General features: G+C 36.2%; 1 protein-coding gene across 11 annotated transcripts in view; it reads left to right on the plus strand.

Moving 5' to 3' along the window:
- WDR27 (WD repeat domain 27) overlaps nt 1-25,380 on the plus strand; it is a 121,597-nt gene that overhangs the window by 68,690 nt on the left and 27,527 nt on the right. For 8 of the 11 annotated variants that reach the window (XM_064648875.1, XM_064648877.1, XM_064648876.1 and 5 more), the window contains one exon: nt 24,580-24,749. The exons of the other annotated variants lie outside the window; for them this stretch is intronic. In XM_064648875.1, the coding sequence (XP_064504945.1) occupies nt 24,580-24,723 (144 nt within the window). In that variant the 3' untranslated portion in view covers nt 24,724-24,749. The remainder of the gene's footprint in view (nt 1-24,579; nt 24,750-25,380) is intronic. 11 annotated transcript variants of the gene reach the window in all.

Here is a 25,380-nt window from a genome sequence, read left to right on the forward strand (position 1 = left end):
CTCAGGCATAAACTGTGTGGATCATCAAAGGATTTAAGGAACCTTCTTGTTATCTATCTTCCATCATGCAGTTCTGTTTTCACTTACCTTTGAGTTTTTTGTTGGTTTGCGTTTTGGGTTTTCTCTCCTTTTAAGCATTTGAAAAAAAATTAAAGAGCGGCCTTTCAGACTATTGAGATTTGCTGGAGATATTTTAGCATCAGAAACTTCATGGATAAGGTGCAAATTAGTAGGACCACTATCAATATGAAAACATCCTTCACTAGTAAAAATGTTGAAAGAAAAATTATTGATATGCTGATAGCCTATTACCCAGGATGAGTGATGGACTCTGCAAGGAGAATTGTTCCTGTGTATCTACTTTAGTTCAAAATTATCCAGCCTTTCCCCACCATTTTCCCCCTTGGTTCTGTAAGGTCTGGCATACTGCAGGCAGTGAAAAATTGGATATAATATGAAACATTTTATTGTAGGCAAGGGATTCTGGTGCAGATGCTGCTCACATGTAGGCAGTTTGAGTCCATTAGCCTTTACTAGCTCTGTCTCAGCAGTAGTCCTGAAAAGTCACCAGTTGGTCTTCACTGGTTTAAAATAGTTTATGCTGAAATGTAATATGTGCCATTGCAAAATGAGATTATGTTTTTTACAATTAAAATTTTAGGTTTGAGTTATAATGAGTGTAGCACAGGAGCCTTTGTAAAGCAGAATAATTACCCACTTTGGAATTTGGACACAACACTGGGGGTGAGAAACCTGCAGTGGTGAAAAACAACATCTGATTCCAGTTATCAGCTAACCTTCCTATATTAAAGATTTTTTCAGATCAATGGGTAGTGCCAAATATAATAAATAGTGTAATAATAAAGAGGGAAACGGAAATCATAGAGCTATCATTCTAAGAAAAGGCATGAAGTAAGATTACTGTTTATACAGAGTATGACATAAATGCTGCTCTTTCAAGGGTACATATTTCTATTAGAATTTCTTAAGAATAATACACATAGAGCCAGCAGATGAATCTTGAGGACTTCCAAGAAGATGTACTGTAAACTAAAAGACATAATATGTCTGGCAGCATTTTATTGTATCTAGAGACCATAACATTTTCTCCTATGATTCTTACTAGAAGTTGAATTCCTTCCATTTTATTTTCAGGACTGTTTTAATATGAAGTCTGATACAAAATTGAGAAATATCTTTCTTTGGTTTTGTTTAAGAAGCAGTCCAAAAGTCTGTAGGAATACATTAATTATAACAATAGATTACTATAAATGCCTGCCATGCCAAGTAACAATAGTTACAAAAAAAGTGTTGTTTTGGAAAAATCACTTTTTCATTGGGCCATTTTAGAGAAATATGTATTAGTTCTCATCTTAAGGGTTAAAAGTACCTAATGAGGAACACCCAAGGTGTGATTCATTAAAAAATTCATTAGGATTTCCAAAATCCCTTCTCTGCCTTGCAGAATATTGTTTTAGTGTGACGTATGAACATGGACTACCTTTTATTTTGCTTGTAATCTAGTCGTGATCTGAAAATTTCATATAGGTTCCAGCTAGTACCTGAAATGTTGGCATACTTATCAAGAGAAGTGTTTTTCACTTCAAATACTTTTGCTTTCCAAATTTCAGACTTACTCTATATTTGAAAGTTGGAACAAATTCTGTCTATGAATGACTCAACTTCAAAATGTTTTGTTTGCACTGCAGAATATGATACACTCTCCATTGGGAAGCTGCTAGTCTGGCAGGTTTAGCTAGTTTTCCCATTGACTTACCAAGTGTTATGCAAGCACTGCTATCCCATGACTCGAACAGCTCCTGTTACTTTTACTTTAGATATGGAAACAGAGCTTTAAAACATCTTATAAATAATAAGGTCCTTCATGAAAGTTAAGTGCAATATTTCAAGATACAAAAGTCTGTATGAAATAAATATGATTCCACTTTCTTTAAGTGTGAGTTATATGCCTTTATTATTTTTAAACAGAATATCCTTTTCTCTTGAAAATATTTAAATATGCAATATGTCATTTAAGACCATGGTTTGGCATTTGAATTTGCTATGATCTGAAAAATAGTTTCCTGAGGAAAAGTTGGATTACCTAGCAATAAAATGAACTTTCTTTCTGTAGGTATATAGATATATGGTGAAATAATTCATGAAAAAATTGTATTTTGAGTCCCGAGCTATATCATCCAGGCACATATACACATTATAAATTGCTCAGCCACAGAGGATGAGTACTATCCAGAAGAAAACAAAACCTTTACAAAAATGAAGCAAGGTCGAATTACTAAAACCAGTTGTTACCTAGGTCATTCAGATTGAATGATGAGGTTGTGTGTTATGGAACTGTGGGGTGTGTTAGAATGGCAGAAATACTTCTTCCAACTACATTATTTTAAAAGGCAAATCTCTGTTAAACTTCCAGGAAAATCTGCCTAACATATAACCAATAAATTAAAATTGACCAATATGATGGAGTTTTATACAGTGAAATGAGTCATATTATCTCCTGTTTGCATGCAAGGAGAGGTAATAAAATCAGCTAGCATTTCTGGCCTCTTCAAGAAGGGAATGCAAACAAAGGAGACCATGATGGAGTCTGAAGGAAAAGAGGCTGTTCTTCAGGAGCAATTTAAAGAAAACAAATGTTAATGTATTTATTTAATTACATAGTTAAGACTTGAACAGGGAGAGGCTTTTCATTAACCTATTACATTACATGGGAAACTGTAACAAAGCAAGAAATTTTTATTTTTTTCAGTAAAGGGTTTTGTAAATAAACTGTATTATATCAGGTCTGGAATCCATTTGATTGACATCACTGCAGCTGGCCAGCCTGTCACAGTGCTTACAGCTGAAGTGAAAAACTGCCATAGTTTCTAAGCTCCCACTTCTGTAAACATCTCCTGTTGCATTGAGTTATTTTTGGAGTTTAAATGTGCAGTGGTTCCAAAGAAGTGGTGCCAATGAGTAGAGTCTAAAAAGCAGTATTGAAAATCACTTACTTTAATTTAGTAAAATATTATATATTAGATGGCAAAGTGCCTTTCAACTTAGCTTATGAATACCTTTATTTCTGACATTATTTGATTTATTAAATGTTTGCTGTTTTGGGCCTGATGGACACCAAGTATGGCCTTACTGTTCAAAAGGAGAACAAATGAGATGGTCCATCAGAGTTATACTCAAGATGTAGAATGCAAGGCTTCCTAAGAGCTAAATTTAAGTTACAAGGCATTAATGGACGATATTCAAACCATATGCAATGTGCATCCTTCCATTTTCATTTCCACTATGTTTCTAGATTTAAAAATTGGAAAGATTTAAAAGTAAAAATAAATACTGCTACAGTTAAAACAGAATGTTAAAGTGACTGAGATTTATACAGTAGGTGGGAGGGACAATACTCTGTAGGAAATAGAATTTTGGAGTGTAGCTAGATCATATAGAAATGTTCATGACAGAGATGCTCGCAAGACAACAGTGGCTCTTTATTAATAGTGATACTGGAGACTGGAAATAAAAGTAGATTGCAAAAACATCGACCCATATTAATGAATCTGGTTTTGTACTTTTCCAGGATTTCATGCAGAAGAGTCTGAGGTATCTGCTACAGATATTGGCTTATGGACTAAATAGTAGGATATAAAAACACTCAAGTGATTTAGGCTTCTGAGAGCTTAGAGATCCTTTTTGAAGATAGAATTGGAACCTGCTCTTAAGTCAGTTATTTAGTTATCAGTTATTTAGTTTATTTATTAACTTGTTAGATATTTTATTCAGTGTTTGAGCTTTTAGTCCTTTAGCTCAACTTATGGAGGCTCTTACTGTTGTTGAATGGCCTGAGTCAAATTCCTCAAGCAAACCCACAATGGGTGGTCATAATACGTTGACAGTCAGGGAGAGTCCACCAATAACAAATAGCTCCTAAATAGCATGTATCATGGGTGGTCCAAGAGTTTCCTGGGAGGGACAGTTTCAGAAAGACACTGTGGCTTGAATGGAAGTAGTGCTCTCTGTTTATAGATATGTTCTTTGTTTAATTCTGCTAAGCATGGCTAACCTTGTGACAGCCACTCCTATGGGAAGGAGGCATTGTAGAAAAAGAAGATTATGCATACATAATATGCATATGAACTCCATATGAAACAGTCTTACTGGTCACAGTCTCATTTTTAGGCATACTTTGGTTAACTGGCTTTCTATTTTTCAGTGAAGAAAATCAGAGTTTACAACTCAGTTTGTAACTATAGAGGCAGGTGTGGCTACTGGATTGTGGTAAAGTAGTGAAAGATCAGAATATTTGATTACACATCTTGTAATATCTTTACATTAATTAGTATAGTTGCATTCTTCTGAAAAGAATATAGTTTTACTACACAATACTGCGTACAGTTGCACTCTTGTGCTGCTCTCTTGCCAAGCCATAGAATTTTTCCAAACCAAGCTGAAAGGAATTTGTGTGCCAAAATGCTGTAGGGAAATGTTAATCTGAATTATGTTTGCCTAGTATGGAAGTGAATCACTTTGATTACCTCATTATTACAGCAGAGTTTCTTTTTTGTTGACTATTACTTAAGAATGACCCTACCTCCAATAGTACAGCTCCCTTTGTTTAAAAATCAGTGGTGCTGTCACTAATGGTTTCAATGCCTTCCATGTATTCTCCATATGCCAGTGCATTTATCAGTTCTTAGTGGTTTATATTAACCTATTTATATCAGAGATGGCAAACTGAAATTTAGCCATGACAAATCAGCAAAGTAGCCATTTTTTTTTTCTTTCCAGTCTGGGTAGTATATGCTTATTCTTCATTAAATGCAGTCTTATGTCTTTCTTTTTATAAAATGCAAATCCTGTAATAGCAAAACCAATTGTTTTAAGTGGAAAAAATGAAGAAAAACCAGAAAAAGCATGTTGCTATAAACAGCTATTAGGGTTGAATCATACTAGAATTTTGCAAATGTTTTCATTTTAGCACGTCGGTTATTAATTTCTGATGTTTTCTGCTTTTTGGGCAAATTATTAACACATGTTTTTCTTCTCAGCTCTCCAGAAAAAAGTGTTTTCTTATTTTTAAAGTAAAAAGTGAGCAAAAAGACAATTTGCACTTGTGTGTGTCTGTCTTGAAAAACACAAATTCTTCAGCAACATGAAATAGATGCTAAAATCATATGAAGGATCTCATATTTTCATAAAGTATTTTCCATTGGTTTATGAGAAGAACACTGTTGCAGTTCTCTACTGCATTATGTTGTATATGTGCAATAAACCTGACATGAATCTTTACACTGCTTAATTTTGGGGGAAAAAAAAAGGATCACAAAGAAACAATAAACTACACTGGATTAGTACTGATTAATTCTGACACACAAAATAGCTTTAAGATCAGTTAGAAGTAAGCTATTGGTAATTTCATAGTTAGTTATGCAAGCATATAAGCCAGTCTCTTCAGTTATTGAAATCAGTAACAACTCCATTTGTTTTTATTCCCTTACTTCTCTGATAGTATGAGAATAGAAACAGATTGATGACATCTTTTTTTTAGCTGTAATTAGCCCTTTTTTTTTTTTTTTGGTTATTTGCTGTTTAGAAATCTGTAATAGTTTAGGCTTCAGAACTAAAAGTTTGTTTCAAGATAACATCGATCATGGAATTTGAAAGTGCAAATTTGACAACCTGTTTGAATTTACTACTGTTTGAATTCTTCTTGGTGAGGAATTCAGAAAAATTGGCTCTTGGTTTTGTTTCCAAAATTCATAATGTGAATCTGAAACCAACTGTTGCCTCATAACAGTTTGATCTCACAATTGATTTATTGGATGATATGGTTGCTCCTCTGTATACTAGTGCTGATGAAAAGAGTAAACTGTCCCTTTTAGATTTTGAATTCACATAATTGTTTTTCAGCACACAAATAAGTAAGACTTTCCATATGTACAAATGCTAGTAGAGATCACCAGAAAACCTATAATTTACCATCCTATTCTGAAGAATGCTTCAGTTCTAACTAATATTGCCAAACTACAGAGGGTCAGCCATGTTCGGAATTCTTACCTGGCATTTAAATGTCTCTAGTCAGCAAAAATATGTGTCTCTGAAGATGGTGAAAGAGGAGTTGGGAATGCAGTCTTGTAAACTAACGTTCTTTGTAGGAGGGGCACTAGTAGTATGGAGGAAAAAACCCTGTTATATACCTTATTAATGGCCCAGTTCCATCTCAGATCCTGAAAGTGTTAGCCTGATCTATGGTGAAATCGTTCTCGTAGATTTAAGTGCATTAGGAAAATTGTTTAGCTTTCATACTTATGTACATTAAACCATTTGTGCCTGCCATTACAACCTGCTTATAATTGTGATGCTATAAACATTGTTACTTGCTGTTGAAGACATTTATTCCTTCATGCTATTTAAGAAATGCAGGTATTTTTAAAAAGTTAATTAATTCATTGGGCAAAATAAAAATCTTTTTTTCTTAAAGGTAATGGCAAAGAAGTCTTTCATGGGATTGCAGTAAATGAAAGCAAATTAATTATCTATTTATGCTTTCACATGTGTTTGAATATTTCTCAGTGGGAGTCAATTCAGGCAGCAATCTCTTCCTGTCAGTACAGCTGAAAAAATATTTTTACACAGCTAGATCCCATATATGATCTGATACCATGTGAGGATAATTAAATCTTGCGGAACTGTTGACAACAGTTTTTAATTTCCATGTGTCCTTATCCAAGCTGCTCCACTGTAATTTTAGGGAATCTCTTATTGGTAGGTGGCTGTGCTTGACAATACATAACCTTGGCCTGAAGATTACTTTGTTTTGCATTTGCCTTGGAAATTCAGTAATGACGATATGCCATTTTGGCTTACTTTTGTAAGTCATTGCAAATGCTCCCAAACACAGTTGAAAAGAAAGTATATATTGGCTTAGTTAACAATACAGATCCTGATGGTAACTGTCCCTATTGAAAATCAGCTTAATATTGATCTTGCCTTTGATAGAAAGGTGCAATATTGTGTTTTAAGAACTGCTGGTGAAATCTCTTATCAGTTCAGTAGCAGGTTTTGAAAGATCTCATGCTAACAGATTTTTCAGAAAGGGGAATATCTGCAGAATAGCTCATATGTCTCTGCCTCATACTAAGGGACTGTGAATGCTGAGGATGAATAATGAGTGGTAGCCTGATGTTATCAACACACTGTAATTTTGTTCTTTGCCTTATATCAAGTAGCAGAATAAGATCAGTCATAAAAGTATTTGTAGGAAAACCAAAGTGTTACTTCTCTTTTTGCTGGTTTGGGTTTTTTTTAGGACTTTCTATGTAAAAATTATGATAAGGGAAAACTCACAAGTTGCCAGTTTTCTTAAGAAAGTGTTATATGTCAAGAACTGGGTGGTTGTCAAAAGTATTGACAGGGCAGTGACATTGCCAGAAATATAGTCACCATCTAGTCTTCTGCATAGCATTTTATCTACAAGGAAACTGTGCCCTTTGGAAACTGCTTGGATGCCAAGTCAGCAGTGGAGTGGAAGTGGGAAGGAAGTAGGTTGATGAGAGTGAATTAAATGTAGGTAAGGAAACAGTGCAAGGAAAAGAAAATACAGGAAGCCACGTGGAAGAAAAATGAACAGAATTACCTATTTTGACTGAATTCTAGACATTTATTAAGGATGTATTTCTTTGGGATAAGCACTAGGGAATTTTCTAAACCTCCAACAGATGAGCCAGAGAATTTGCAACAAGGGAAGAATATATTTTAAAGAAATGACTACATGAGCATCCATTGTGTGTCTGCTTGATTCAGCAAGTTTCTTGTTACAGCATTCAGAGATTGCATACCCTGACTTAATTATAGATTATCTTGTGCTATAGAGGAATTCTACAGTCAATGTGTGGCTAACTGTGAGTATTGGAATTTCACATCAGTCCAACATTCAGCATGCCCAAAGCTAAACATCCCACATTCCAAAGAAACTTAATCTCTGCTTGACATTAGCAATTTTTATTGAATGCCCATTTTAAGCTATTTTTTGGGCACATGCAAGTCATATTATTCTAGTTGATGTAATATGGTCCTTTTTTTTTACATGGGAGGTTATATAGATTATATGTTATATATAGCTATATATGAAATATTTTGAAAACAGTAAATCTTTTAAATTTTAAGAATTGTGATACTAAAGAATAATAGCTGTCTGTCTGAATTTTTAAATCACAGTTATTTTTTTCCACTTGCCTGTGAGGCTTTCTTATGTTGCTGAGAATAAACATATAAGAATTTCTCCATCTGTAAGTCTGTACTGAATCTTTGATCATTTTGTGAAAGAACTTTATCAAACATGGACATTTTCTATTAATAACCTTCAAGTTATAATACTCTGGAAGATTAACAGTGTACCTTATGTTCTTTTACTTTATACTACCATAACAGTAAACCTCAAAGATTATTACAAATATGTTTATAAACTTTTCAGAAGTAATTTACTTTGTCACACAAACATAATCTTTTTGATTTTCCCATTGTAGCTGTTAATTTAGTTTTGAAACAATTAGATGGATTTTTATCCATGCAAGTAAAAATATATCCTTGAAGTACTAATAAACACTGCAGCATTCCACAGCAACTGTTTGGTTCTTTTAAATGGAAGAGCTGGCTAAGGAATTACTTATTGCAGTTCTGTTTAATGCAGATGAGTTGTGCTCCTGTGTAAGCACACAATGCTTAGATGCTCAAAGCTGGATGCAGAAACAAACTTTGGAAATTTGGTAGTGAAAATGATTACTTTAGGTCTGCTGCAGTGAAAAAAAGAAGGGAAGGTGGTGGCATAGTCACAGTTTTATTTTGAATCAGGGGTGACTATAGTGAAAGAAAGGAAGGATAAAAGCAATTAACAAGCTCAGGTAAAAGGACATTGTTGCAATCTTTATGCAGACTTAGATAAATATTTTAGCTGTTTAAATGAATCTGGAAGACCATAGTCTTGAGATCTGAACCAGGAAGAATTTTTAGGACTAACACATAACCTAGAGGTGATGATGTCGAAGGAAATTTAAGTTGTAGGCAATCTTCAATTTTTCTGTCCCAGTAACAAGTTACTGTCTACAATGATGGAGAAGGTTTGAGAAAAAATCGCAGTGAAAGAGAAATAAGGATCCTTGTTCTAATCTTGTTGAACTTGAAATAATGGTGAATCATTAGACTGGTATGGAGATCGGTCTGGAAGAGAGGTTTAACTGTGAGTCATGCTTAGAGAAATACTAGCTTGACATTATCTGAAGTTAAGATGTGAGGAAGCAGGATAAGAGAAAAGTAAGGGCAGACTTTTGTGAAATTTTGTTGGAAACTGACTGGGAAATAAGAATTCTCTTCTGAAGGACTGGTAAAAGGTAATCAGAACAGAGAAGAATCAAGGAAGCCAAGACAGAGCTAAAATCCAGGAAAAGTACTGTCAGCTTTATTGAAGGCAGCTTGATGCATGGAAGCAAGTCAGGATGACATATTTATTGTCACATATGTCTAGGAAGAGATCATTAGAGAGAATGTCAGGCATCGTTTCAGTGAAAATCAAAGACAAAAGGTACATTTGGCAAGAAAACTGGAAATAAAACCCACCAAACCTGACTGCAAACAGCATATGCTTTTTTATTAAGTAAATGAGAGATGATCTGTAACTGGGGAAACAAATGTGGACAACAGCAGGCCTTTTAAGGACACAGAAACTAAGGAATGTTTACATTGGAAGAAGGAAGAGTCAGATGACATTGATATGTTAATGGAGAGAATAAAGGAAATAAGTTAATATCTGAGATTGGGCCTCTGAAGAAAGGGAAGGAGAAAAGAAGAGAAATATCTCAACTGACAAGGAAGCACTGCAGTAGGGGAAAAGAAAAGGAAGGCAGAAGTCGGAAAATACTGTGGAAAAATAAAGCTGGTTAGGAAAGAAACCGTGGGAATTACAGACATGAAATTTCATGCTAGAAAAGAAGCATTATTTAACCAAGGTAGTAACCTCACCAAGAGCAGAGAAAGAAAATTATCAGAATCATAATTGAAATGCTTGCTGACAGTTCCTGAAGTTAGACCTTTTCAGTTCATCTGCTCAGCTGAAGCAGCACAGTTAGCCAGATGGCCCCTGGATCTGTATACATACCAAACAAACTTATTCTGTCATTAGGGCAGGGATATTTCTATTTCAATTCCTGATATCTCCAGTAGAACTTGTCTTTGAGATCTGTACTCATAAATGTAGAAGAGATAATGTTTTGTAGAATGTGCAGAAACCTCTACAAAGGTTCTTTATTTAATCTTTTTTGGTTATACATATCTTCATGCAAAGTGCTGTGAAACTCATGCTTTTGGGGAAGAGGATGGAGTAGAATTTTCTTTAAAGGTCTTTAGAATGCTTTCCTCTCAATTCTAACTGACATCAGTTTGAGTCTCTTAAAAAAGTTTCTTTATTAGCTGTGTAGGGCAATATAGTATTCTTTATGGACTAAATTTCATAGGAATGATGGCACCGCAAGGATATGCTTTTTCAAAGTGATCCATCAGTCTCACAACACCTTTAAGTTCTGACTTTTTCAACTGTAAAAGCAACCAAGGGAAAAGATTTGCTTTATGGATACAATTTTTACTCGTGTTAGCTTATAGCATTAATGTTTAGATATTTACATGCCAAAATAGTTAAACTTTATATTCTCCCATATGTATTGAAATACTAGATTCTTAGAAGGCTAATTGCACCATCCTACCTTACATTTATATGGAACATATTATTATTATGATTGCTTATGTTTATTCAAAAAGTAGCTTCAAAAGGTGAGGCATTAGCACTGTGCATGCCTTTCAGACCTTGACAGTTTAATGTTCTTGACTTTGTACTGGCACTTTAAAAAATGAAGAAAAGATTATTTGTTTCCATTTGCAAATTCTTTTGCTCCTGAAGGAAATACATCTACTGGGTAAAAATGTAATAAGATTTACCCCTGTTTCTTATCTGTGTATGACTTAAAGGAGAAGTCTTACTCAGGAAAAACTACAGAGAAAAATATATCTAGATCACAAGCTTGTTCTTTGGAATATGTTGGAACGTATTTGACAGTGATTTGAGTAAAACTTAATCTTCAAAAGAAGTATTATCAATTTATCACATCAGAGTACTAAAATATTATGTAAAATAATTGTATACAATTAAACTCACCAAGCATAATAAAAGAGAAATAGAAGTAGAACAGAATCCAGAAGGAAAGAAAGAGAAAAAGAATAACTGTTTGTTCACACCATTTTAGTGCAAAGCTTTAAAGTTGCACTAAAGGATAGAACTGACATTTATTTGTATAAGGTAAAAAGTTCTCAAAACAAGAAAGAGTAATGAAAAAATACTAAAAAAAAAATGAAGTGAATAAAAAAGGGATATGCCTTGTACTTGCAAGACAGTGACATTAGAATTGTAATACACTTCACCAAGAATAAGAAATAATGATATTATTATTAATATTATTTATATTGTTATTAACATCATCAACAAGAATAATAATAAACAACAATTAAACAAATAGAGTTTGCTCTGATAACCATATGGGAGAAGATTTGTGTTATGCAGCAGTCGATTATCTTGTTATTGTTTGCATGTAATATAAAGAGGATTTTCTGGATCACTGAACATAAAGATGGACTGTAGTTGTAGTGTCACACATACTTTTCCGAGTAGATCCAGTTTTCCAGACTTATAACTTTAAAAAATATATTTTTAAATCCTGGTGTTCTGGGAAGGAAATTGTTTTAGTAAGTATTTTATTTTTAAAAGATATAGCATATTATTAATTTATACCAGAGCCACTTTCCAATACCTGTTAAAATTATAGAAAAATTGGAAAATAGCTTAATTAATTATACAAGGAATTTCAATCCTTTATGATATACAATATACTCACAGGATTGAAAACTCTGGGTTTGACAATTTTTCATCAAGTGTTTATAGACTGATCCACAGTGCTATTTTATTTGGCTGTGGAGTCTGCTTTTTAGGCCAAGAACTTGAGGTTTGATTAGCCTAAATAGGACATTATACAGTATGGTGAAAATTGATATTTGGGGACAGGATCTCTTTCTAAATAGGGAACTTTGTTTAAAGGTTTGTCATTGTAGTTGTACTTAGTTTGACAGTGATTTCAAGATACACGCGAGAGTTGTTTTGTGTTTGTGTGCTCAAACTACAGGATTGAAACTATAGACCTTTCTCTGATTGGCATTAGTGGAAACAGCCCTCTGTTTCATTTGGAGCAGTGTCATGTCTGGAGGCTGTCATGAAATAACAAATAGTAGCAAAGTCTACTGGAGTAGTACCTAGAGCCACAGTCACGATGTTATATAACATAATAAATTAGGAACCCAAATACAGAAACTAACACAGCTTGTTGCAGAAAGGGTTTTTTTTCAGAACTTATTCAAGAAAATGTTAACATCTTGAAAATCTGAAGAAAGATTTTTGTAATTATTTTCTGTGTAAGTATTTCACACAGGTGGGTGCAACGGATTTCCCTAAGTTTTCATGCACATCTCTGTATCTGCTAATTAACTTGATGGACTTAGATGTATAAGGATAAAATTAAAAACTGACCCACAAACCTCAGCAGTAACAAGATCCCAGGCTTTTATAGCCTCTGCAATACCTTGGGACACGTTCCTAATTTTTCATTATTTACTGTTTGAAACTCTTAGAGAATGTACTACCTCTCTTCTTAACTATTCCACAGAGGTAAAGTTCTTCTGATGTAGTGCTTTAGTTTTATTCAGCATGTTCATGTTCTATATTAGTTACTGGGTTTTGGTTTATGTTGCTTGAGTGGACATTTTAATTTTGTAATTTTTCTTTTGCTGTTGACTTCTCTATCTTCTCCTAGAAGTCGCATAATCGACCTTTTGATGTTTTTCCTATATTGCTAGATCTTCTGCTAACAGGACCTCCTGTAGGAAGATGCCAACTTTTCTGCTTCAGAACCAGTTCAATGTTCCCTGTTGGATCTATCTTTTGTCATTATTTGAGGCTCTAATACACTTTGTTTTGTTTCTACTTTTTCAAGCTGTTTTCCTTTAGTAAATACAGAGGAAAGCAAGGCAGCATGTTTCCAAGAAAATTACTTCCCATGCATGGTAGAGATAAGTCGTGACTTCAGAACCTGCTCTGCTTACCAGTGCAGTCTTGAACTTTGGTGACAGACTTGTTTAATGGATTGGAATGAATCTTCCAGACAAACTTTATAAACCTGTTCCAAGGAATATTGTATAACTCTGAGGGTTAAAGCAAATTTACTTGGTGCATAATTAATAATGTAAGGGAACCTGAAAATATGTAGTGCAGTGGACATGGCTTCCCTTTATCCTCAATACTAGAGCAGAGGCACCCCAGCCCCACCCCTCTCGACCCAGGAGTCCAGGGTAAAGGAATGTTGGAAGGAAGACTTTTCCTTCATCAAGGAGGATTGGGTTAGAGAACACCTAGGCAAACTTAACGTGCAGCTAAGTCCACGGGCCCTAACTGGATGCATTCGTGAGTGCTGAGAGAGCTGCAGACACCATAAGCAAGGCTGCTCATGACCACGTTTGAGATGCGACAATCAGGATAGGTGCCTGACGACTGGAAGAAAGCAAATGTCACCGTCTTCAAAAAGGGCAAGAAGGATGACCCAGTGAACTACTGTCCAGGCAACCTCACCTCGATTCTTGGAAAGGTGATGAAATGCCTTTTTCTGGAGGCCGTCTCTCTCCATATAGACAACAAGAATATGATCAGGAGTAGTCAGCATGGATTCACAAAAGGTAAATCATGCCTGACCAACCTCATGGTCTTCTGTGATGAAACAAATGCCTGGATGGACGAAGGGATATTGTCTACCTCAACTTCGGCAAGGCTTTTGACACCATATCTCACAACATCCTCACAGGCAGACTCAGGAAGTGGGGACTGGATGAGTGGACAGTGCGGCGCATTGAGATCTGGCTGAACAGAAGATGCCAGAGGGTCGTAATCAGTGCCACAGTCTCTTGCTGAAGGTCTGTCATTAGTGGTGTCCTTCAAGTTTGGTACTGGGCCCAGTATTGTTTAACCCATCCATCAATGACTTGGATGAAGAGACAGATGCCTCCTCAGCAAGTTTGATGTGGCACAAAGCTGGGAGGAGTGGCCGATACCCCAGAGAGCTGTGCAGCCCTTCAGAGGGACCTCATCAGGTTGGAGAGATGGGCACAGAGAAACCATCTGAACTTCAACAAAAGCAAATGCAGGATCCTTCACCTGGGGAGAAATAACTCCATGCATCAGTAAAGGCTTGGGGCTGACCTGCTGGAAAGCAGCTCTGTGGAGAAAGCCCTGGGGGTCCTGGTGGACAACAAGCTGTCCACGAGCCAGTAGTGTTTTCTTGTGGCCAAGAATGGCAATGGTATCCTGGGGTGCATTAGGAAAAGCATTGCCAACAGGTCAAGGGAAGTGATCCTGCCCCTCTACTTAGCCCTGGTGAGGCCACATCTGGAGTGCTGTGTCCAGTTCTGAGGTCCTCAGTACAAGAGACATGGAGCTCCTGGAGCAGTTCCAATGGAGGGCTTCAAAGATAATTAAGGGACTGGAGCATCTCTCTTACAAGGGCAGGCTGAGGGAGCTGGGCCTGTTCAGTCTTGAGAAGAGATGACTGAGAGGGGACATCACCAATATCTATAGGTATCTGAAGGGAGGGTGTCAAGAGACTGGAATCAGGCTCTTCTCAGTGGTGCCAATCAATAGGACAAGAGGCAGCGGCCAGAAACTTATGCACAGGAAGTGCCATGTGAATATGAGAAAGAACTTCTTTACTATGTGGGTGACCAAACACTGGAAGAGATTGCCCAGAGAGGTTGTGGAGTCTCCCTCTCTGGAAATATTCCAGAACTGTCTGTACACAATCCTGTGCCATATGCTCTAGGATGACCCTGCTTGAGCAGGGAGGTTGGACCAGGTGACCCACAGTGGTCCCTTCAAACCTTACCCATGCTGTGATTCCGTGGTTCTGTGATATTTATGTAGGTGTGCATGAGGGATCCAGCCTTGTTGTAGTCACACCAGACTTAAACTCATCAGTGGAGTTCTGACAAGCCAGTTTATGGCCTGGGACAGTTAAACTGTTTTATTCCAGCACTGTAGATGAGCTAATGACTCTTGCCATCCTTACTAATTCACAAGGTTGCACCAAACTAATGTGGCTACATTGCCTGTAGCCACAGGCAATGAGCTCACACAAGTAAGACTGCATAGCACTGTGCTAAACCATTTGGACATATTGCCTTGATTCCCTGTTGACTCAAGGATAACCACACCATGGTCCATTTCACAGTAGAGACATGCCCTAAATTTCATGCCTTGAAAGTTCTTTGTTTTTGTTTCTGTGATGATATAAATGGAAGACTTCTCCTTATAAGACTTACAGTCATTTTAAAGCTTGGGTTTAAACATCATGTATTCAGTCTAACCAATCCTCCTCCTCCCCTCCCCCCCCCAATTACTTAATGCAAATGTTTTTATATGTATATTTGAGGTACAGCACACTGAATGAACTTGTTACTTGACATGCTACATTTAAACTTCTCATTTGGCTGTACAAATCATGCACTTAGGAAAAACACATTATAAGAAAGCTATTAATCTAATTTCTCTACTGTTTTTCTTTTGTGAGCTAAGAAGTTCCAGGAAACTAACTCTGGTTAGTCTTCAGTGTTCTGAGTATTTTGTGAGTGTATATTATTTTAGTAATTGATTTTGCTCCAAATTGCAATTTGGTGTTGGATTTTTTCCTGGAGAATATTTCTCCATATTTACAATTTTGAAAAGTTAACAGAAATTGGTCAATATTCAGTACTCTGAAAATTAGAATATTATTGAAATTGTGTGTTCACTCTGTTGCTAGCTAGAGGGAATATTTATCAGCATGCATATTTAGGTCCTTTCATATTTTGTATGGTGATAGTAAAAAATATATATAGGAATCTACATACTTGCCAATGATATGATGGAAAATAAATTAAAACATGATTTAAAAAATGAATTATTTTGCAGACGTATTTTTGACACAGTGGAACCTGTTTCATTCTTTGGGAAAATGATAATATAGTACTAGTGCAATGATTTTTTATGAAATCACATTTCCATTACCTTGATCAGGAAGGTACAATTCTGCAGTTCATGTGTAAGGTTATATTTTAATTTCAGGTTAAACTTTGTTACATACAAATATTATGGAAGATGTAAATATAAATTTCCTTGTTTTCAACCATTTTAGGCCAGATCCACAGACATCTGAAATTATTTTTATTTAATCTATGTACATTAACTTTAATAAATTTCAAAATATATGGGTATTAGTCTGCCTAAAAGTCATTAGTAAATATAGAGAGGCTTTAGAAAATTTAACTCACATAAAAAGATCATACTGCATTTTGTAGAGTAGAGCAGAACTGATTTTTTTTTACATTTCCATTAATTTAATGTACTTTAAAAATTACATTTATTGTATTTTTAGAAAAACAATATATATTTAAACAGACTTACTATGTCTCAGCAATTTTTTTGTATAAACATATAAGAAGATCAGTAACTAATAATTGTTTATTTTCTTTATTTAAATTGTTAACCCAGAATTAAACTAAAATGCAGCAGAATTTAGGTTTTCTCCAGCCACTGTGGTAATTGCTAAATTTTTTTATGATCTGTCTGCTTTTATACCCCTTTCTTTTAAACAACCAATCTGAGAGATTTTCTATGAATAAGAGGTCTTTTTATATTTTAAGATCTTTTAAATTATTGTGACGATTTGAACTGTATATTTAGGTACCCTGAAGAAATACATCCATTTGCAGTTATTTTCTATTGGGTCTAGATCTGCCAGGCACAAATGACTTCATAATGCTGCTTTTTGCATATGTGGTCAGCACTTAACACTACTTGGAAAAAAAAATGTTGCTCTTTCTTAAAGCTTTTGTACAGACTTTATGCCACTTGGAGAAATTTTGTAAATACCATATGGGGATAGAAATGACATTACTCAAGATGAAACATGTTGAAAATTTCCTTTTACTCTTGCTTTTTGGTTTGAGAATGTTGAATGCAAGAAGTAATAGAAGTACCTTCATACAGAAGGTGTACTCTTTGGATAGTTGTCTGTCTTTTGTGATACATGATGAATTGACTAATTTAAATATGGAAATTGCATGAGAATATCTGGCTTTTTGGGGGAAAAAAGCATTATACTTTAAGTAAATGTGAGTGTGGACTAATAAAAGAAGAAACGTGGGCCTGTTAAATTCTGATATGAACTTCAGTTTTAGGAAGGAAAATCCATTTCCCTGGTGGTTCAAGGATAATTAGGGGTATAAAACTACTACTTTGAAAGGGACTGCCTAACTATGCCTTTGTGGCTAGGTTTGCATGAAAGAATTTTGTTTTTTTAGTGTATTTTGCTGTGAGCTAATGTCCAGATTTTGAAGTGGAATTTGAAATTATACACCTGAGTAGGACCCTAGTAAAACTCTTTTTCATGTTTCCCTCAGTTTTTTAGTTACTGAGTGAAGACACAGGATTGTAATGAAAATGATGTCATGCAAACATTAGTAGCCTCAGAGATTGTGGCAGGCTTTTGAAGAATGTCTGAGATTACATTTAAGTTGTTTCAAACCCATCATTAAAGCAAATGATCTGGAAAACATTCCTGATCATTTGTCCAGCCCTGTGAGTTCCAAGTGTATTTTGCAGACTTTCAAAAATTGCTGTTGTAAGAATATAGTAAAAGTGTTTTCTGCATTAAAAATGTATTAAAAATACCACCAATTATATATTTTAATTTTTGAAAATTTAAATGGATTTCACTAAATTCTACCAAAGTTTGACTAATCTTGGCACCTTCTTTCTTATATAATAATGATTGAGGCAAATAACATACTGTACTGCATTGCACTCTTTGTTGTTGTTCATCATGCAGTATCTTCAGATCCCTGCTTCACCAGTCCAGTATCACAGAATTACAGAATGGTTGAGGTTGGAAGAGATTGGTGGAGGTCATCCAGTCCAACACCCTTGCTCAAGCAGGACCTGCTCAGCAGGTTGGTCAGGCCCATGTCCAGTCAGCTTTTGAATATCTTCAAGAATGGAGACTCCACAGTCTCTCTGGGCAAACTGACAGTAACCTGACTGCTCCGAGATGGCCTTCAATATGCTGTAATTATGACAACTGCTCTATTACAGTACCCCACATTTAAAGTGAAATAGGTGAGAGATATGTCTGGATATGTGGCTGAAAAAATGAGCAACCAGATAAGCAACTGTCCTCTGATCTGTGCAAATTTGTGTCTGCTGTACAGAACTTGAGCTACGGAACTATACGGAAGGGAGAATTGCCTGAAATCATGAAATAGTGAAATATTGTAGAATGTGGAATTCTTAGTAGAATCCTTATTCCATCCATGAAACTTTCAAAAAGTATTCCTTAGAAACTGCAATCATGGAAAAACTGAAAACCTCTTTTCTATTTTCCTGCCTAATAATCAAATGAGTGGGGACCTGGAACAACAACTAATTGGAAGAGCAGGGACAGAAAAACTTTTAATTGCAGAATGGATCTTGATGACACATGAAACAGATCAACATTTCTTCATCTAGAATATTCTTTTCATTCCATGTCCTATACTCACTTTGTAGGGAAATGTCAGTGCAGGTTATTATTTAGTTCATCTGGAGATGAATGACTCTGCCAACTCCTGCCCATAACTGCAGCCACATGCCATAACACATACTGGAGTTTCCCTTCCTAGCATGAGTTTCTCTTACATGGTATCAATTCTTTGATAGTACTGAAAATTGTGGAGGTCCTTGTCTAAAAGAGTTTGCTGTTTGGAGTACCTTTATATATCTATATCTCTATATCTCTGTATCTCTGAAGTGAATATTGAATAAAATATTCAGAAACTAAAAAAAAAAAATCCCTTGTGAATTGCAGTAGTCAGCCAATAGTTACAGCAATGCAGGCCATAAACAACCATTTTAAGGAAAGTGTTCTAGACTGTGAATCCTGAGTGGAGGTAGCTTCCCACTGCCTAGTTCATGGTAAGGAGCCAAATCCTGGGAAAGGATGGAAGGCATACCTCTGATTTCATCATTTCTTTGTTGGATGTGTTGGCAAATATCTCCCTACTCAGCATGCTGCTCTTATGGATTCCATTCTGAGGTGTGTACCTTTCCTTGTGGTGTTTTATGGAGAGCTGTAGTGGGTTTCTGTGGCTAGGTTTTGGTAATGAGGGGACAGCTACACGGATGGCTTCTGTTAGAAGCTGCTAGAAGCTTCCCATGTCCGATGGAGCCAATGCCAGCCAGCTCCAGGACGGGCTTCCTGCCACTGGCCAAGACCAAGCCAATCAGGAGTGATAGTAATGCCTCTGTGATAACATATTTAAGAACAGGAGGTTGTTGCACAGAAAGAATTCCAGCCAGTGAAGAGTGGAGTGAGAACATGTGAACAACAATGCAGACACCAAGGTCAGTGCAGAAGGAGGGGCAGGAGGTGCTCCAGGTGCTGGAGCTGTGGCCCCTGCAGCCCGTGGTGGAGACCATGGTGGAGCAGCTGTGCCCCTGCAGCCCATGGAGGACCATCAGGGTGCAGAGACCCACCTGCAGCCCTTGGAGGAGCCCATGCTGGAGCAGGTGGATGCATGAAGGAGTCTGTGACCCTGTGAGAAGCCCAAGATGGAGCTCTCCTGATGGAGACCTGCAGCCCATGGAGAGGGGAGCCCACGCTGTAGCAGGTTTTTCCCGGGTGGGACTTGTGGCCGCTGTGGGGGATCCATGTTGGTACAGCTCATTCATGAAGGACTGCACCCCATGCAGGAGTGACCCACAGGACAGCAGTTTGTGAAGAAAACTGCTTCCATCCGGGGGATGGACTCGTGCTGGAGAGGTCCATCAAGGACTGTCTCCCGTGGGAGGGACCCCAAGAGAGCAGGGGAAGGACTCCTCTCCCTGAGCAGCAGCAGCAGAAGCAACAACTGACCATAACTTCCATTTCCTATCCCCCTGCACCACTGGGAGGGAGGAGGAAAACATGGAAGGAAGGAGGGGTGGTGGGAAGGTGCTTTTAAGATTATTTTATTTCTCACTCCTTTTCTCTTATCCTGTTAGTAATAAATTTAAGTACTATCCCCACTTTGAGTCCATTTTGCCTGTGAAGGTGATCAGTAAGTGACCTCTCCCAGGTTTTCTCTCAACTCATGAATCCTTAACTGTTTTTTTTCTCTCCTCTGTCCAGCTGCAGAGGGAGAGCGAGAGAGTGGCTTTAGTGGGTACCTGGCATCTGGCCAGGGTCAACCCACTACACCATCTAAAGAATTAGTTGCATGGTCAAATTTTGTGGTAGAAGGACTATTTGCAACTGAGATGTAACTGACAAATATATCAGTCAAAACAATGGAAAAGTGAAGTTAAAACATGTAAGCCAGTAGAATTATCCAGTTTAAAATCTGGTCAGCAAAGAGAATCTGTTCCTAAGACTTTCATTGTTCTTACAATTCAAAATATTTTTGTAGCATTCCTATTCCACATCTCAGTCTCCTCAGGATTTTTAAGTTCTGTGAGTCTCTTTTTGTGACTACAAAACAGATGTAGCAGTCAATACGAATACCTAAAGCAGAAGTGGTAATCATTGTTGGTGGTATAAACCACAAACCCCTAGAGGTTATTTCCAGCTCTTTGTAGTTGCTGGTGACTTTCCTCTCAACTCCAGTGGGAGCAGGGCTTCATGCAGGAATATGGAAATTCTTCAGCTTTTTTGTCAGAAAGCAAAGAAATGCTGACTCTGAGTATGAACTCTCCAAGGGAATCCCAAATGTGGGGATAAACATCTTACAGGCTGTTTAGATACTGTAGATTTAGAACCAATTGTATAGGTTTAGGTTGAGTTACTCTAACAATGGATAAGTTTATTCCTTATACTATTTTTATGTACATGAACCAGCAAAGTAAGACATTTTAGATTTCTTCAGTGTAATATCCTGAGGCAAGCCAGCTGTATTTTAAATTGTGTTGTGTGTTTGTATATGTTAATTGATGTGTATTTATAAAGACATGGTAATACTAACATAGCACTCTTGTTTAAATGCAGCTTCCTGAACCTTTGTGGGTTCAGTAAGAAAGGCTCTGAGGTATTCTTTATCTGAAACACAATCAGTACATAAAACAACTTTTAAAGTTTGAAGAAAGTAAACATGAAGTCTGTGTATGTATGGATATGAACTCATGCATAAATGCCCATATAAACATGCATTGTTAATGTATGGCATGATTTTACCAATAGGGCAGTAAAGCAAGGTTATAATAGAAGAAGAAATGTTCATGGTATGTTCTTAATTTCTTATTGATGATGTAATTGAAAGAAAAAATTGAAAGAAGAATTAACAGTTGTAATGAGGCATAGGAATAGAATGTATTTTATTTGTGACAGAAATAAAATTGAAATAATGTCAGGTGATTAGCATGATACCTCTAATTAAGGTAAGATTGGTAAAAGAACGCAACTGTGTTTATTGAGTCCCTTCCTAAGTTCACTTTTTACTGCAAAGGTGCCTGGAGGTTTTAAAGCGACTGTTCTTTTACTCTTCATCTTTCTGCTTGTAGTGAAATCAACAACAAAATTAATAATAGTTTTTGACATAAAAACAGGTATGATGTTGTAAAGCCCAAGCTAATATAATGATGTCATTAAAAAATAAAAAGTTTGGAGAAAGACAACATATGTAGTGAGCAAAGCTCACACTAAAGAAAGGAGAAAATAATTTATTTAGGTTCATGGTATAAATTTTGTTTGAGACACTTTCCCAGTAGTTCTCCTGTCAAATAACACTTTGTCCTAGTGTTCTTCACACATGAGAGTCTACTGCCAAACTGGCATGCTTTCTGGAATGGAAATATTTAATATGGACTTTTAAAAGAAAAACAGCATTTGGGGGCCTGTTTATGTTGTCATTAATAGTATAGCAGCAAGTAGTGAAAAGAGATTCTTTGGATTGCTGTGAGTTGTAAAGAGTAACTAAATTAGTGTGTTGTTACAGTTTTAAGATATTATTTAAAGCCCCTTGAAGTTAGAGGAAACTTAAAACAAAATTTGTTGGACTTAACAAGCATTAGCTTGTATCTTAAAGCTGGAAAATATACAGAGCTTTCCCTAAAACCCTATCCTGCATCACATTTATACTCAAAGCATTTGCATTGCTATGGGGTTGATGTGTCTTCCAGGAGTGGCATAAAGATATAACTACCTTCTCTCATGTATTTGTTTCTTCATTAGCTCTAGTGGCAGAAGAATATGAAGTAGATTATATTCTTTTAGATTAGGGTCTTTATTTTTTTTTTTCGTCTTGCTGCTTGAAGATTATTATATACTTACACAGATTTCTACCTATGTTTGAGAAGACTAAGTCAAACAAATCAGATCCATTATAGGAGTTTGCATTTATTTGGGGTGGCTTATTACTTCAGGTTTTCTTTGTCAATATCATATATAAGTGAAAAAGATTTCTGAATATTAGTATAGAAGCATTAAGATGGATTTAAGATTGTTTGATATATTTTGGTCAAGTAAGTTTAACGCATCAAAAGACTTGCTGGGAGTTACTAGTTTTACTTGCCTATAAAAATGTCATGTTAAATATAGATGAGAATTTTGCTTTTATTGAGCACATAAATAATATTTACTAAAGTCTGACAACAAAGAGATGCAGGTGCTGAAGTGGGTAATGCATTTAAAAATATGATACATTAGGGAAACTCACCAGGACGTTCCAGGAACATATATCCAGAAAAGATTAATTTAATCTGAGTCATAATGGAACTAAGGTTTTAAAACTGAAGGTTGAGTTTGGGATGACACTTCTGTGAAAGATCAAGATGCAGGATTTCTGTAGCATCACAGGTATGTCAGAGGCTAAAAATAGTCAGGTAGAAAAAGGCTTCCAAAAAAAGAACTAGTAATACATTTGCACAAATAATAAGAAATAAAATGGGAAAACAGAGTGGTCAGCACTGGGCAAAAGCAGCCTGGATGATCTGTTAGGCTTATCACAAATTTGATGTAAGAAGGGTAATCAGTGAGGCACTCCAGTACATGATTGCAAAGTGTACAGGGAACACAGACCACATCTTGCTAGCAGTGGGGATATGCTTTATGTTAATGACAGCATAGAAGAGAGGCAAATTAATAAACCTCAACAAGTAATGAGTCCTGTAGAGACTGAAATTCCAGTCCTGTATAGGAAGAATACAGCAGTGAATTTGTACCCTAATAACAAGGCCAGGATGGCAACACTGTCTGTGTTATGATAGATCAGTGAGGGCCGGAAGGTCCATTACTCTTCCATATCAGGATGTATGAAGAGATCAGATTTCAGATGCTAGGAATGACTTGTTTCATGCTGAGGGTGGTCACCGGAGTCAACCCTTGACTACATCAGCAAATATGTAGAAAATGTATTTGTCTCAGGAAGTCATAGAACCATAGAGCCATTTTGTTTGAAAAGACCCTTAAGTTCATGGAGTATAACCGTTAACCTAACACTAGGCTAGACTCCCTAGGAAAGACTATCTCACTCTTTCATAGGTATTTGTTTATAGGACTTCTGAAGATACCAAAACAGACCATAGCTCCAGCTCTTTGCTCCAGTTTATCTATTCTTCTGCTCCAAATAAAAGCATTGCCTTAGGCACCACTTTTTGAACAGGAAAAAGATAATAAAAACCATTTCCACAATGTCTCCTTTTACTGTTGCTCTTGATTGTTGCTAGTTGTGAAACCAGCAAGATTCAAGAGCAGAAATGTGCTTTTGAAGTGATTCAACAAGTTGTCCGTATTTATCCCACTTCACTTCTCACTGCTGTATGGTTTGTGAGAATGCATTTTGGGCTTGTCTCTCATAAAACCAAACCAGAAAATGAACTCCAGGGATGCACTCAGTGTGCTGACAGACTTTCAATCCATTGGACTAGAGCAGAGCTAGTTTACATTAACCCATATAATGTCTAGATGTAACCCAAGGGAACCTGAGTCTGAGAAGGAAAAAAACCCACACCAATATTTAAAGAACTCAGAATGCTAATGACTCATTAAGCCCATTGAAAACTCTATTTTTTTATAAAATATTTCTTTAATAATTAGGCAATTTTTTGGATTATGAGTGTTGTTTTAACAGTCTAATTATTGATATGGTGCTGCCAAAATTGTGGAGGTGGTTAAATGGAGTAGAAAGATAATTTTTTCTGATTAGTGAAAACAGAAGGACTCTGGAAGAATGTAATAGCAGTGTAGCAAATACATTTAGCAGGTGGCAGCCAAGCTGTGTTTCAGTACTGTCAGAGAATATGATTGGAGGATTGACCAGACATTGCAGTTTTTGAGGTTCAGGTTGGATATTAAGGAAGGGCAGTGCAATACTGGAATGAGTTGTGAAATTTTCTTGAAAATTTTCAACATTTAGTCAGACAAAGCCATAGCTAAACTCTTCTAATGTTTCCAGTGGTTGCACCTAGAGCGTGAAGATGGACAAGATGACCTCCTTGGGTTTTGTAAAACTTCAGTTTGTTTAAAATTATTTTGTTTTAAATTGAAAGCTAAACAAGGTTTCTGTATTATCTCTTGTAATAATGAATCTTCAGTATAGAATAGAATTCATCTCTGATTTCTCAGGTGAGATCATTTCTCTTTTGATAACATGGAATAATAATAAAAGCATTTTCTTTTTTTTGTTTTTCTTCCACAAGATAAATGGCTACAGAAATTTAGAAAGGATATATTATTTAGATATTTTATAGATATGTCATCTTTACAATATGTTCTGGTTTTAGCTGTGATAGAGTTATTTTTCTTCCTAGTAGCTGATGTACTTTAGATTTAGTATGAGAATAGTGTTGATAGCACACTGATGTTTTAGTTGTTGCTAAGTAGTGTTTCTAACAAATCAAGAATTTTTCAGCTGCTCATGCCCCGCCAGTGAGAAGGTTGGGAGGGGACATAGCCAGAGCAGATGACTGAAACTGGCCAAAGGGATATTCCATACCATAAGATGTCATGCTCAGTATATAAACTGGGGGAAAACTGACCTGGTGCATCTGCTTGAGAACTAGCTAGGCATTGGTCAGTGAGTGGTGAGCATTGTGAATCACTTGTATCTTATAATTATTTTATCATTATTTCTTTTCTTCCTTTTCCTTCCCATTAAACTGTCTTTATCTCAACCCATGAATTTTCTCACTTGTTCTTTTCTGATTCTCTCCTCCATCCCACTGCGAGTGGATGGAGGAGGTAAGCAGCTGCACAA

Source organism: Pseudopipra pipra, chromosome 3 (assembly GCF_036250125.1).
Source record: "Pseudopipra pipra isolate bDixPip1 chromosome 3, bDixPip1.hap1, whole genome shotgun sequence".
NCBI lineage: Eukaryota > Metazoa > Chordata > Aves > Passeriformes > Pipridae > Pseudopipra > Pseudopipra pipra.